The sequence below is a fragment of the Harpegnathos saltator genome, unplaced genomic scaffold (genome assembly GCF_003227715.2).
Source record: "Harpegnathos saltator strain DR-91 unplaced genomic scaffold, Hsal_v8.6 scaffold514, whole genome shotgun sequence".
Taxonomy (NCBI): Eukaryota; Metazoa; Arthropoda; class Insecta; order Hymenoptera; family Formicidae; genus Harpegnathos; species Harpegnathos saltator.
Window position 1 is genome coordinate 254,829 of NW_020230332.1, and position 15,483 is coordinate 270,311.

The window sequence follows — 15,483 nt, forward strand, 5'->3', positions numbered from 1 at the left end:
GTCAAAGGGTTAAGATGAGTCCAGACTCGTGTCGCATCACCATATCGTATCATAATTGCGTATCACGATCCGCCAAATGTAAACGGGATGCCGTAAACCAGCTCCAAGACTCGTGTCGTATCATTCTCGTGCTTCCTTCCTTTCTTCTTCAATAAGTAATGAAGAAAAATGTAGCTGGCAGCAGCTATAACTGTTGAGAAAGAGACATTATCTCTGCGGGAGGTAACGTGGGACCAAAAATACGAGAACGCGTGCTAGGTGGAAAACTAAAAACATAATACCGACTCCATGTGGTCGAATCGTATCTGCGTGTCACCTTGACACGCGTGATGCGACACAAGTCTCGACCTATCATCAAGGAAGGAGTCTTTCGGCCGAGCGAGTTCCCGTGCCCGTCGACATTCCCAACTCGACTCATCGCGGACTTTTTAACGATCGCGCCCGCGTTCTCGCGATTAGCGTCATTTCCTCATTCGGATAATGCCGACGTAAATCGTACGTTACGTATACGCCTTTGATTCCCCAACAGCGGCGATGATTGAAGACGCGCGACGACGGCCGAAAGAGCGCTGTTTAATAATTCATGCTCGCACGCGCTCGCGGAGGCGAGAGAGAGGAGGCTGCCACATTTTGCCGACGTCGTCGCCATCGCCGTCGCGGCTCGTACGGAGCTCCACCTCATCCGCTTCTCTCCATTCTTTCCGCACAGAGAGACGTGCTCTTGCTTGCGCTTCCTTCCCACCCACGCGGTCTCGCGGCAATGCTCGAATTTTGAACATTAGTTTGCGAACCATTTAACACAACTACTCCACTGTCGGCCTCTCCGCTTTGCTCCCGCCCTCGTCTCTCACTCTCTCTCTCTCTCTCTCTCTCTCTCTCTCTCTCTCTCTCTCTCTAGTTTCTCTCTGTGAAAGCGTAGTTCGAATCACGCCACTGCATACATCGTTCCCCCTATATATAGATTCAACCGCAACGTTCCCGCTACCGACGGCATAGTTATTGTACATTAAGCCTCGCGGAGAAGTCCGGGGTGCGCGTGGTGGCCTCCCGGGGGATACAACGCGGGCTTCGCCGCGAGCTATTCCGCCCAAGAAATTAACCTTTCTTGCAATTTGCCAAATCCGCTCAAACCCGCCGCGCGCTGCTGAGCTTCGCGAAGGTGTCCTCTCCTACTCTACCGCCACCCGGAACGCTACTTTTCCGGGGATTTGTTTCCGAAGTGTGTGCGACGCGTATCTCTCGCGGAGCCATCGAGAGTTTCGCGTAGCGACGAAGGACTCGCGTGGAATCTTCGTTTCGTTTCGAGATGAATGTCTCTGTAGTCGTCGAATTAACACGCGTTCGTATACGCGTCCGATGCATTTTCCGCAAGCGCGTTATTATTGTTTTTCTTTCTTTATTTAATTTGAAAGCTGCCCTCGAAGCGAAGAGCCTCGTTAAGTTGGTCGCGCGAAAAATCAGACTGCATCAGACGTTCCTCGTTCATTTATCTTGCGCCTCTTAGACTACATTAAGTCACGTAAAAATACCTGGATAGCGGTCGTTTTGTGTAACACGCCGAACACGTCGGGGAAATTTGCTTTCCTTAAAGGACCATTACGTTCGGGCGCAGCGCTTAACAGAATTAACGCCGGAGGAATTTCCGATAGAGAATAACGGCTTTAAATAAATTACAGAGCGATGAAGCACATCAATTTCGTGTCACGAGTCGGGCCACTATTTCGCGCGGGGTTTGGAAGTCCCACCGGCGAAATTCGAGAGCGGGCGGTTTTTATAAAAATAATCTTCAAACATTTTCATAGCCGGAAAAAAGTGACACAAAAAAAGTCGCCCGCCGAAAATTCCATTCACGCCGAATGTGCCGTGCAACTTCGCACAAAGGCGCGCGCGATATTCAACAACGCACACATACGCCAAATACGGCGGCAGAAAAACAACGTAAAAAAAAAAGACGTGGTTTCTTCAGCAAGACGCGCCTCGGTCAGATGCGTAAACGTACCTAAAAGTTTGTAAACAATCGCGTCGGATACGGCGTCATAACGGCGGAGAGTTACGTCAGTGCCCATAATTGTGATATTAGCCGCTTGCGCGCGTCGTCTAAGGTCCCTTGCACAATGCCAGGCAACAAGCAATAAGAATAAAAATAGGCCAATCGCAATCGACTATTACAAGAATAATCTATTGTAATTGGTCTCTTTTTATTCTTATTGCCTGTTGCCTGGCATTGTGCAAGGGGCTTAACTCACTGGCCCGATTATACAGATCAGTGAATTCAATTATACGCGGCGTGTAATCGCCTGACGGCGCGCGATAACACGACGAAAGCCCACGGAGGAAAGACCTTTGCTCGGAATGCAGTCCGCGGGAATACGCGGGGATCGCGCGCGCGTCCTGCGGACCGATTTTCTCTCGCTCCTTTCAGCGCGAATTACGGCAATTCGGGTTTTATTCAGCAGTTAACACCGACCGCGCGCGGCGCAGATCACGCGCAATTTCGAGAGTCGACGGTAACTCGCTATCGTCGAACTTGAGAACCCCGCGCTCGATCTCATATACAATTCCTCGAGCCCTCGCCCGAGAGAAGACGCGTCGTCCGGCGCCGTGGCTTTCGAAGCTTCTCCGGGCCGCCCGGGAAATTAATCTCGAGTCGAAGTTCGGCTCACACGCTTGACTTTCGTTTCTCCCCGATCGCGGTTTCGCCCCGCTCCGCTCGTTCGCTCCGATCTCGCGCGGAAAGCCGAATTACTTATCGGCCGAATAATAATGAGGAACATCGACGACGATGCCGAGGATCGTGAATATCGTGAAAAAATTATTTACCGTTAAAAAATTATAAGAAACTAAATTGCGCGAGCCAAATGTCGCTCTTCCAAGAAGAAGTCCGACCACCAACCTGTTTATCGACCTGCTTCATCGAGAATTTCAATCACGATCGCGGCATGCCTTGGGCGCGAAACATTGTTGTCGCATGTTGCTCTAAATTATGCGGTTTTATCAAAATATGCGACATCCACATGACAGAGACAAAGTCTCTGTCATGTAATTAAGGTTATTTCTATGCTTTTCAACTTTACACTTACGTGTACAAGATCGAAGATCGTAGTAGCAAGTATCCTATGATATCCTATGAAATAAATGCTGAGATGTACGACGCCCGGTCATCATAATCACGAGAGATCACGACAGATCGTAGTTCTTCTTCGTAGTTCAAAAGTCAATAGAATCCTCAGAGCGCGCGAAAATCACTCGATCGTGAACGCAAAATGGCCGCGCCGCACGTTCGTTCAAATCGAATTAGAGGCGCTGGATCGACTTCTAACCGACGCGTACGATCAACATAACCGCAAAGTCTCGTGCACCGATCTGGCGATTTCTATCGAAGAAAGAATACGATTCCGTCGGAATCGCACTCATCGCGCTACGAAATATTTCACACGCGCGTCAAATAGACACTGTCGTTTCACCGTTTCCTACGTGTTTGCAAAAATGGCGTCTGTCGTCGGAAATACGAAACGGATAGACGAAATAATGTCGTTGAAACCTTGTCGAGGTCGAGGTCGACCGTTCTTAAAAGTGACAATAGTACGTAGTATCCGTTCGTACGTCCCGACGAAAAGTATTCCACGTGTGCAGCTTCAGGACGGAGTTCTTTCAATCGCGCGGGAACGATTCGTGAAGGATTCGCGGCAAAGGAGCACGTTCGAAAAGTCGCGATCGGACGAGCGATCGCGTTGGACGAAAAATATGCGTGTGCATTGACTCACCGCACCAGGCGCGACGAGGGTTCAGCAGTGCGACGGATCGGCCTGCGACGGTGCGAGGATCCTCGAGGACATAACTGTTGCTCCGTGTCGAGTGGTGTCGGACGCCGAAATACGTTGCCGCGCGCTCCTCGCGAATCTGACGCCGCGTACCGTTCCGCCGTGAAGATGATGCGCGACTGATGCGCGCCAGTAGCGCGATCTTCCTTTTATTGGCCGACGCTTTCGCGTCTACTCGAGCGCTGACCCCCACTACTTGACGGCTCGGCTAACTTCGCTCCGTCAGCAAGTTAATTCGCGTGGCTCGCGCGCGTTATCCGCCAATAAATATTACATATCATTATTGCAACTCAATGTACGTTACTTTTTTTTTTATTCAAGATGAATTGCTATTAATAAGAGGGATAAGATCCACTTTCCCTCTCTCAAAAATGACGACTACTGTCGGTAGCAAATGATGAGACAGATCCAGGGTACCTATTATGGAACTCGTCGGAATCGATTCCGATCGAATTTATTCCGTTATTTCCTAGATTTCTATTGTCTTTTCTAGGGGAAACAGAATTATTCTGATCGGAATCGATTCCGACGAGTTCCATAATAGGTACCCAGATCAGATTAAAAAGATTCGTAAAGTTTCAACAGATATAAAGCCGCACGCATAATAAATTGAATCTTATAATTGAATATTAAAAGTAGATAATTCAATAAACTGTGCTCGAATAGTTTTGTGATCTGTGAACTTTATTATCATTTGGTACATGAGTATATAAAGAATGTTTGATTGTTATAAGTTTTTGAGATAATTTAGAAAAGTTGTTTACGATCAATCAACTGCTGACTAAGAACGCGATGTACCAGAAAAAATATCTTGACAGTCGTCGAAAATGCTTATATTTAAACAAAGTTTCAAAGAAAACAAATTAATAAAAATAACAATATAAAGTCATCCGGGAGAAAGGTGAAAGCTCATGCACGTAATCACGTTTAGAAGTAACTCTTCTATTAAATAAAATCAATACGAACCACATACATACAGATGTGTGCAGGTATTTGTAAATATAATGCATTAGTATCAGATGTTTTAAGGCAACTTTCTCTTCGCAGGTTCTTCATGCACTCTAACTGGAAGAGTAGAACGCGGACCGCATTTCCACACATTGCCGTCCTTATCAAGTATACTCGCACTCGCTGTAATTTGATACTGACCACCGCTACTGCCAGTATTTCCCGAACAGACCGGGTATGTTGCAGCCATAGATCCAGGGCATCCCAGAGAAAGTAGAAACTCACAAGCAAAGAAGTCGCGATGAGGTATTACCGTTTGCTGCAGTTCGTTCATATTGGAATCCTACGTACACAAATATCGCTTAAGAACTGCGAATAAATCCGATAAAATTCTCCTAATTAATTTTCTCGATACATTACAACTATATGGTTATAATGATAAAAAAAATCGCGTGACACAATATTAAACGTCTTTGTCTTACCTTCTGGTCGACATTTATCTTCGAGGGTGGCGTAGTCGAAATGGAGATGCACACTGCAGCGACGGAACGGAAAAGAGACGCTCGACGACCATGTCGCAATACCCCTTCGACCTTGAGCGCTAACTGACTACCCTGTGGAACGGAAACAGGTTCGCCAAGAACACGTGGTTGAGGCGACACTGACAGTTTCACACTAGTGGCTTGTAGAGCTTGGAAGAAGTAACGCGGCATCGGTAACCGCATCGTCCCGTCGGCTAGCAGAGTCGTTTGCAATATTAAACGATTAATTCGCAGATGACTAACTGCGCCGACTTTACCCTCAGTCGTCATAAAGGATGGCGCTAAACGACGTAACTCATCGCAACATCGACCCAATTGTCGCATCTCCACAGTTTTGCCGAAATGAGAATTAATTTCCTGTCCGTCCTGAAGATACATGGCCGACACATCAGGTCCGCCGCAAACTCGTTCCACGCTAGTCGCCATTAATCGACATATTTCTTGCAATCTGTACGACGATAAGGTGACATGTTGTAAATATGTCATAAATTTAATAAACGACGTTCGTTTGTAAGAAATATTATACAAAAGGATACGCTCGAATGTTCGCCAACGATCCCGGGTCGGCGTCGAAAGCTGACTGGTATAACTTTTGGTAATTTTCTGCGCAAGCTTTCAAATCCTGCGCAGATTTTCTTAACTGAAAGAAGATGCGAAATAAAAATTTATAATATGAGATTTAATTGAAATTTATATTATAATTTGACCATGTATAAATCACATACCTGATGCGTAACACGTCCGTATCTTTGAAGCTCGTCCTTAGTCGCGTCGACAACCGTAACAGCTATAGCAGGTGGTGGCGCAGTGCACAAAGATCTAGGATCAGAATCATTGTTTTATAATTGCTTTATAGCTGCTGCAACATATTTCTTAATCATACGCTATATTATTACTCACATGCACGAGTGTAACAACTGTACTATGGATTGCAAAAATTCGCAACGTAATTTGGAATATTCACTTGCAAATTGTAAACTGCGTAACGGAGTGCTGGCAGCTTTGAGAGACGCGCAAGCGCTCGCATAACGTGCTATTGCTCTGTTCAATTTTTCCACAATCTGCACTTTGCTGGTCTCTTGATCTTCTATCTTTTCCCTTTACAAGGATATTATTATATAGATAACATATAGATAACAAGATATGTAAAAGAATGTATTAAAGACATTTACGAACGAAATAAATTATATACATACGTGAGGGAGCATTCTGCTTTTGTAACTAATTCTAAGCCAGATAGCCAAAAATGCAGTTGTTCTGACGCTACAGCTTCCTTCAAATTTTTGAATATTTCAGTGGCGATCGCATGATGGCCATATCTCGCAGCGCTACGTGCTATTCGATACTTAGCCCAACCGTCTACGCTTTTTACGACGTTCCTGACTGTCTCTAGGCAATCAGAATTCCATTCGTATCCCTCAGCCACCATTTGAAATAGTAATGTACACAACATTACCTTCAATTATAAGAGAATTTTATGAAGATTATCACTTGCTAAGAAATGCTTGTTTTGGACCAAGAGAGATCTTTATATATATATATATTATGAGAAAATCATTTACTTTAGTATGAACGTGCGAGATCTGTTTAAGTTTTATCAAAATATCAGGTAGAAGTGAAAACAGCACATTTTGTCCTAAACTACCAATGGCGCCTAAGGCTTCACACAGGACAACCATTTGCTTCTCGTTCTGGCCATTTTCTGCGCTGGCGTTGACAAGAGCAGAAGCGATAGCATCTACGAACACGGCGCAGTGGCTAGGCTGTGACTGACATAGCTTCACTATCGAACGTAAGCATGCCTTCAACTGACGTAAATGCTTGTCATCCAAAACCAGTGATACAAGTAGAGACTCGAGGCAAGAAGTCACATCTTGTACGCCATAAACAGGCAAATCCTCTTCATAACTGTTAACATAACAATTTTTATCAAATATTCATTTTCCATATATATTAAGTATAAATATATTCCATGTGTATACGTACCAGTAACAAGCAATCCGTGTAAGTATAGTAATTGCTTTTACTGCGACAAATAGATCGGGTGAGTAACAAGCATTTACACATAATTGCAATAAAGGACTATTCTCGTCCATATTTGCATCACATGTTACAACATTCTGGCTAAGTACCTGCATCAAAGAAATTCAATGTATATATTTGTGTAAAGCAGAAGTGTAAAATTATTTGCAGATAAAGAGAATGATTTACGTAAACTTGTATTGACCTCAATTACGTCTAAAGTACGGATGAGAAGATCTGTATTTCTGGTACCATCTTGCAACAGCGTCGTGGTACTCTCTGGATTATTAAATATTGCAATATTAAAGTCATTTGTACTAATTAAGGGTTTAAAAAACATATGAGTGATATAAATATATATAACATTTACCTATTAGATTGTTGAGAGCACCTTGTGGCCAAAGATGTGCTCCTCTTCTCGCTAAGCTATGTAAAAGATGTAAAGCATGACGTTTGACTGATAGCCTTGGGTCATCTTGCAAATAGCGTAATAATAATGCAACTTGTTGTGGAACATCTATCAGCGTCGCGGAAGCTAGTGTACTTAACGCACTTAAGGTGGTTTTAACAAAGTCAGCTGCTGGATAGCTTGCAAGTAATTCCATACATAATTCATTCACCTTTAATAAAATGATTATAAAGATCTGTTCACAGAATAAAATATATGAAATTGGTATTGAGAAAGATATATCACCATTGATGCTGTAAAATTATCATGATGCATATACTGCAAAATAGGTATGAGCTGCAATTTCATAGATGCAGGTGTAGCCTGCCCTCTGATCATGTCAGAAATTTTACTGCACATGGATACAGCAAATAATTTGGATTGCGCTGCAAACATCTGAGCAGCATATATGGCAGCTTCCACCTCAACAGAATCATGGGAATCCAAGGATCTTCTTATGCTATGATGTACCTTGTAGTAAATATTAATAATCGTATTAACTTTCAAAAATAACAGATTATGTACTGTACAATTAAATATTTTAATATATAGTATTACCTGTTGTCTTTCAGGGATAATACCAGCTACACTACCCAATGTACGTAGTGTTAGAGCTCTGGCAACTGGATCATTTGAGTGTATAACACTGTAGATACGTCTAACAAACTCATCTACATTTAAAATCTTATCCAGATGCTTTTCGCTCTGCTGACATACACTTAAAACCCATACTCTTAGGAAATTACTCCCTGTGCGAAATACTTCTGCCAATTTCAACAGAGAAGAGTTTATCAATATTGGAAAAGGATATTTTTCAAATAATCTAGGGAAACGTACAATAGCTTCACATTGTTCCCCAGTTTTTGCAGAACGTAAACCTAAAATAGATTAATAATTTACTTAATCTGTATTTTTACATTAATATTCAGATACACGCATGTATTTATATATGTTACAAATTAGAAAGTTAAAAATGTACACTAACCTTTATCGAGCTCTATAAGTGCTGTATTTGCATCCTGTTCAGGTTCTCCGAGGCCAGTATCATTAAAGGCATTCATTCTCATTCCAATCATATTTTTCACAATGCAAATTTCATATACGATATACTTAAAAAAAACGTACTATTAGTTACACACACACACACACAAGGTACTATTATGAATAAAATTTTGTATGTATTGTATAATGTTACTTGCAGCTTTTAAATTAATAATAACATAGTAGTAGTAAGTTAATAATAGTATAATATAGTAATAAAGTTTCACACATATTCAGAAAGAAATCACATTTATACTCACTAAATTGTTAAATATACACTATCTGCCAGGAGTCGTCGAGTCAAACAGTAAATGTAAATCCGCGCCCCTCCGATCATCTATCTCTCGGCGCGCGCTCATTTGTCAGCTTTCTATCATTAATAACTCGATAATTATTGCGATTCTTGCAAAATTGTATTTTATTTTTCTTTTCAACTTAGCTCGATCCACCTTCACACTTCGGGTTGGTAGCTAATTATCGGACACCCTGTAGATCAAGAGCTCCGCCAATTAATTTTTAACGAAAAAAAGAAAAGAAAAATATTGCTCTTAGGTTTACGAATGTTAATCATGTAAATACAAAAAGTACAGAAAGTATTCCCCGGTAGGATGATAATGATAAAGAAATAATTGACACAGGCACTGGAAAAAGAAACGTTCAGTTGGTCAGAGGAAACTTTATTTTTAGAATTATATCGAGAAAGAGAAAATGAATTTATCTCTAGGCTGGAACGGCATAACTATGGTCGAAAATTATATTTGAATTATAAAAATCTAATTATAATGTTTCTGTTGTACAAGTGCAAAATAAAATGTCAAGCCTGGAAAGAGCCTATAAAAAAATTAAAGATTCTAATACTAAAAGTGGCAATTACAGACTTGTATATAACCTATAACGCATAATACAGGACTAGAACTAGGGGCCGGTTGTTCCAACCTCTTGGTAAGTTAACTGATAGGTTAAATCATATGTTTGTTTTTGTTTTTCCTTCAAATCAGACCAAGACAGATATCAGAGAGTAACCTGAAAGCGCCCAATACGACATTTTCTGCGACACCGACTTTCCGCACTGGGAAAGGACGCCATCTGCATCCATTTTGAGAGGGGAACTACGATAGTACTTTCGATCCACTTTCAGGTCTCGGTGGTAAAATCTGCATATGGTGGAAGTCCGAGGCCTGGTTCTACGATACTTCCCTACGATACTTCCCACTACAAAGAATGACATGATTGCCAGAATAACAGAAGCAATTCAATCTTTAAGTAGCGATGAAATTCTTCGAGCAACCAATTCTTTTCAAAACAGAGTAGACAGTTGCATTGAGAAGATTGGTGCTCACTTTGAATACTACCTTACTTGAATACAGTTCTAAAGATTAATATTAACACTCGGAGCGCTAAAACAAAAATTGAAAGAGTTCTCGCCGATTTTCGAGCTGAGGGACATGGAAATATTCGACTCGAGGGACAAAAATCGGCGAGAACTCTTTCAATTTTCGGAAATTCGATATTTCATTCAAAGTTCTGGTTAGCCCCTCACGAGTTCTAAAGATTATGATTAACACGCGACGCGCTAAAACCAAAATTGGTAGAGTTCTTGCCATTTTTCGTTTTCTAATTCGAGAATTTTAAATATAATTTTTCTTATTGTTTTAAACAGAACTATTTTTAAAACTTATCTAGAACTATAGAACTTAAAAATCTATCTAGAACTCTAAAAAAATTGTCATTTTTTACATAATGAGGGGCGTCTTGAAGTTGGCCCTCCGATTTTTAAAATGATATTTTCTCTACTTTAAATGAACTCTTTCTATAAAGGATTGCGAACTCTAGAACTCTGCGAGGAGCATTCAGAACTGTAATAATTTTTTTCAAATTTGAAGAATGAAGGGCCATCTTCACAGAGGTGATGGAGCGAACACATTCTCTGTCTCTCTTTTGCTTGGCTCGTCGAAACAAGTCGAGCGGTGGGCGGGGGTCTCAGAGGAAGTGTTATCGACGAAACGTGCAATGCTTGCGATGCCCGTGTGTTGTATGCAATACGTGCATTTTCTTAAAAAATGAAAAAAAATTTATTGTGATACACGTATGTTGTATGCAACACGTGCATTTTCCTAAAAAACGAAAAAAATTATTGGCGAAAAAGGACAACGCCGACCACCAAGGAGATGCGAACCACCGACCTCAACCCCGCGAGTCCAGCGTACTTCCACCAAGTCACACGCTCTTTGAGAAGCTCGCTCCTTCATTTGTTTCATGTAACGCTCGCGATTTTCAATCGCGACTTTCTTGCAAACGCTTCAATGCTACGCCGTATCTTTAAGTGCAATGTTAATTTGTCATGCAAATCTATCGACACAACGAATTTAGTCGAAATCGATTGCTATTGATCATCTCGTTGGATTCACGCCGAGAGTGAAACGTCAGTCTCGGCCGTGTGTCGGGAAGCACAATCTCGGTAATGTTGCGAATAAGAGCGAGATGGAGCGAACACATTCCCTCTCTCTCTCTCTTTCGCTTGGCTCGTCAAAACAAGCCGAGCGGTGGGTGGGACTTCAGACGGATAGACGGGAGCAGTTTCTCTGTGTGTGTGTGCCGACTACATGCTTACACAGAAACGTACGGCAATTGAAAATGTTTAAGCATATACCCTGAGATTCTATCTGTTGCGTATGACACGTGTGTGTGTGTGTGTGTGTGTGTGTGTGTGTGTGTGTGTGTGAGTGCGTATATGCACACGTACGTCACGCACACTTTCAATGCAACACATGCACACGGACACAATTGCGCTAAAAAACGCCTGCCGGAGTATAAATAAATACTAACGTAACGCTGAAATATTTTGGAAAAATAATTTTGGGTACACACAAAATATTATCTTATTATCATATATTTATATATCGATATAAATCGTATATAATTTTCATGATGTTAATCATATACAATCTCAATTCTTATTTTTTTTGTGCATGTTAACATGTTAATTCATGTTACAAATGCATAACAATGCGCGAGACCGTGCTTGTCAAGTACGCTATTATGGTTGTAGCACGGATATAAACCGCCTGAAAGTGGATGTAGCACGGACAGCCACCAGATGCAGGTTTTACCGTCGAGACCTAAAAGTGGATGTAGCATCGTAATTCCCCTCTCAAAATGGATGCAGATAGCGCCCATTCCCAGTGTGAAAAATCGGTGTCGCCGAAAACGCTGTGTTAGCCGCTTTCAGCTTTCTCTCTGCAGATATATAATTTAACTATCAATTAACTTACTAAGAAGTTGGAACAACCGATCCTTAGATATTATAACGTCAACGGTTCCTCTTGAAGACTGAAGTGAAGAGCATGACTGTTAAGAAACAAATTATTATTGAGTTATACTACTTGAAAATACAAGTACGTCTAAATTATCATTGAGTCGTACTACACTGATTCTTCAATAAGAATAGTGGCGGTTCGTAGCGGAGATATTGAAAGTAAAGTTTGGAACATAGCTCGATTATGGTGCGCTACTTGTACGTAATGTAAAAATAATAAGACATAAAATTAATAAATTATGTATTTATGAACCGTGAAAACTGAGAACGCTACATTGATCATTACACTCTTGCACTTCTTTTTACCCTTCTCTAGATTCATACTCGTGAGAAGTTATATTGCTTCCATGTGTTCTGTGTATTCGGTTAAAGCGCTGTCTAAATACAGCTGAAAAAGAACAAACCTGGTGTGACATCTTCCGTTTTTCTCTTGCAGCAATTGTAGATCGAAACTCACGACTGTCGACAGTACAGTTGACAATCAAGCTTCGACAAGTGCGATAGAAGAATCGCTGCTCTGTAAAAGAAGAAATTCAACAACTTCTGTGCGTCATATTTGCGGTGAAAAGTCATCCAGCTAAAAAGCGACGAAGAGTCAGTAATCAATCGTGTGACAACGATTACTTTATTCGAGCATTGAACGATGGTGGATTATAGCAAATGGAAGAGCATCGAAGTAAGGACATTATTCGCTTGCCATTCTGATATATTTATGGAACAGTGTAGATTCGAGATTATATCGTTCCGGTGGCGTATGATTTGCTCGCCGGTGACATTTTATAACATGTTACAGCTGAAATATTAGTTACTAAATTTTAGCTACATGTATGTACAAAAAGAACTTCAAAGAAAGAATAAAATACTTTGCGATATGCTACTAAATGTTATTTTCTTAATTACAAATCAGGTCGCTTATTATATATATTGTTTAAATATAAGTTTTCAAAAATCAAATTTTATTTTGTCTTACTGATGTATTTTTGTTTTTACTAGATCTCAGATGATGAAGATGATACGCATCCAAATATTGATACGCCGTCACTATTCCGGTGGCGGCATCAAGCTCGAATTGAAAGAATGGAAGAACGTAAAAAGGAACATGAAGAACATGAAAAGAAGAAAGCAGAGTATGAACAAAAACATTTAAAAACAATATCCTCTCAAAATTAAGTTCTTATTTAAGTTACTATTTGTTATTTTAGGACATTAAAAAAGTTAAAGGATACAAAGGAAAAGTTGGCAAAATTGGGAAATGAACAGGACTCGGCTGATTTAACCACACTGAAAAAAGTTCTCCAGGATCTTGAGACAGAAGAAAAAAGAATTAAAGAAAAGGAAGATGAAATGGAGAAGAAAGAGAGATTGACACCATGGAATGTAGATACCATTGGTCAAGATGGTTTTACAAAAACTGTGATAAATAAAAAGCCTCCTAGGAAGGATGAAGATTCCAGTTTATCTGATGAAGAAAAGGAGAAACGCATGAAGCAATTTGTCAAGGATAATGAGAAGAAACTTAAAGAATTCGGTATGCTGAGAAAATATGAAGATAGTAAGAAGTTTTTGTCAGACAATCCACATTTAGTTTGCGAGAATACAGCAAATTATTTGGTCATCTGGTGCATCAATTTGGAGATGGAAGAAGTAAATAGTTACAGCTGAGTTTTGAATGACACAGGTAATGGTCAATTTGTGTTACAATATTTAATATATATTTTCAGAAACACGACTTGATGGAACATGTGGCTCACCAATGCATATGCATGCAATACATATTGGAGCTGTCCAAGCAATTGGATGTTGACCCGCGGGCATGCGTGGGCTCCTTCTTTAGTCGTATTTTAATTGCTGAGGTGGAGTACAAGAACTCCTTTGAAGATGAACTACGATCGTTCAAGGACAGGATATGTAAGAGAGCAGAGGAGAAAATAGCTGATGCTGTTCGAGAGGCAGAAGAAGAGGAAAGAAAGGCTCGTTTAGGTCCTGGCGGACTCGATCCTGTGGAAGTGTTTGAGAGTCTTCCGGAGGTAAATAGAGTTTGACTTGCAAAATAAAAACCGATATTAATGACATGTGTATTATACATTTGTGCTCATTGCAGCCTCTCAAAAAATGTTTCGAGACACAGGATATTCCTCTGCTGCAACAAACAATAGCTACAATGCCAGAGGAAGAAGCGACATATTATATGAAGCGATGCGTCGACAGTGGTCTATGGGTTCCCGACGCGAAAGCTAAGGAAAAAGAGGAACAAAATGCCGCGAAGGGAACACCAGATCCAGAATAATGACCACACCGTACGTAGAATACTCGGTGAAAATCAGTATCTCGTTTACACGAGTATTCTTTACATAAAATCGAAACGGATGTGTTGAAATAAAGTCATAAGTGGGAAACACACTGGCAATACGATTATTATCTCCATCTGCTGCTTTCATTGCTACTGTAGACATTTTACTGTGTGTTATCTTACAAATATGCTCTGTTAACTTAAGCTGAATTAGTTTACAAGACTGAGTTGTCTTTTTCATACATAGCAATCACTTGAAATGAACCGAGTAGAGCAAGTAATTAGTATTGAAACATTATGTAACACTCACTTTCTATATATCATTTGTGTTGTTACTCGAATTGCCTTCCTATGTATATGTGTACATATACTGTTAATCACATTAACAATTATTTCAATATTTTATATCAACCTCTCTTCTACTAGTAATAGTACATAATATTGTATATTAATCGAAAACGATACCGTTATGTAAATAAAAACTATTATAAACCCTAAAATTGTCTAGTTTTGAAATCATGAGTTGCTTTGTATATAAATAATATCGCGGATACTTAGTTCACAAAGACTAAATTATACAAGATAAATATAAATCCTATTAATTTATATGATTTAGAGAATTAGTATATGATATATTATGATATTCTAGAGTCTAAAATATCGTCGTGTGTGTGTGAGCGAGTATAAAAGTATGATAAAGTATAATATGTAACATATAAAGGAAAGGTATATAGTCACACACGTTGAAAAAGAAGCTGCAGCAAAATTATTTCGAGTTTTAATACATAATCCATATACGATGCCTTACGACTGACGACGGTCCTTTCATTTTTATTTCATCGGCACTGATATCTTCTTCTTGGTTTTGGCTAAGAACTCCGATTTCAAAAGTTGCACCTGATGTCGCATTGAAACATCGTTCTCGGCATTTTGAAAGTTACCCGCCATCACAGTCGAATCTCGAAACAGCGAGAATCGAGCTCTCGACCGGAAGCCGTGAACGCTCATACGTGGCGCTGAGCTTCCGATTCTTCCTTTTCCGGTACGGCGTGCCA

The 15,483-nt window shown here is 40.5% G+C and overlaps 3 protein-coding genes across 6 annotated transcripts in view; 1 reads left to right on the plus strand and 2 right to left on the minus strand.

Moving 5' to 3' along the window:
• Nucleotides 1-3,953, minus strand: part of LOC105181026 (lachesin) — a 41,571-nt gene extending 37,618 nt beyond the window's left edge. The window contains exon 1 of one of the 2 annotated variants that reach the window (XM_011137479.3): nt 3,765-3,953. The gene's annotated coding sequence lies outside the window, so the exon portion shown is untranslated. The remainder of the gene's footprint in view (nt 1-3,764) is intronic. The other variant, XM_011137477.3, reaches the window with a different exon arrangement.
• A 789-nt stretch (nt 3,954-4,742) lies between these two features.
• INTS7 (Integrator complex subunit 7) lies at nt 4,743-9,227 on the minus strand. 3 transcript variants are annotated; one of them, XM_011137476.3, is made up of 14 exons: nt 9,083-9,227; nt 8,767-8,890; nt 8,340-8,659; nt 8,028-8,252; nt 7,704-7,953; nt 7,539-7,612; nt 7,298-7,443; nt 6,874-7,219; nt 6,508-6,767; nt 6,212-6,409; nt 6,037-6,130; nt 5,848-5,951; nt 5,252-5,759; nt 4,846-5,112 (listed from the first exon to the last, which is right to left on the minus strand). In XM_011137476.3, the coding sequence occupies exons 2-14, from the start codon at nt 8,855-8,857 to the stop codon at nt 4,846-4,848; spliced, it is 2,883 nt and encodes a 960-aa protein (XP_011135778.1). In that variant the 5' UTR covers nt 8,858-8,890; nt 9,083-9,227. The 3 variants fall into 3 exon arrangements, with proteins under 3 accessions (XP_025158586.1, XP_025158587.1, XP_011135778.1); XM_025302801.1 differs by lacking the exon at nt 9,083-9,227 and having other exon boundaries at nt 4,743-5,112; nt 8,767-8,857; XM_025302802.1 differs by lacking the exons at nt 8,767-8,890; nt 9,083-9,227 and having other exon boundaries at nt 4,743-5,112; nt 8,340-8,545; nt 8,619-8,659.
• Nucleotides 9,228-12,559: 3,332 nt separating this feature from the next.
• On the plus strand, nt 12,560-14,921 carry Cdc37 (cell division cycle protein 37). Its single transcript, XM_011137475.3, has 5 exons — nt 12,560-12,814; nt 13,132-13,265; nt 13,341-13,782; nt 13,860-14,165; nt 14,240-14,921. Exons 1-5 carry the CDS (start codon nt 12,782-12,784, stop codon nt 14,423-14,425), a joined length of 1,101 nt encoding a protein of 366 aa, XP_011135777.1. The 5' UTR covers nt 12,560-12,781; the 3' UTR covers nt 14,426-14,921.
• The last annotated feature ends 562 nt before the right edge of the window (nt 14,922-15,483 follow it).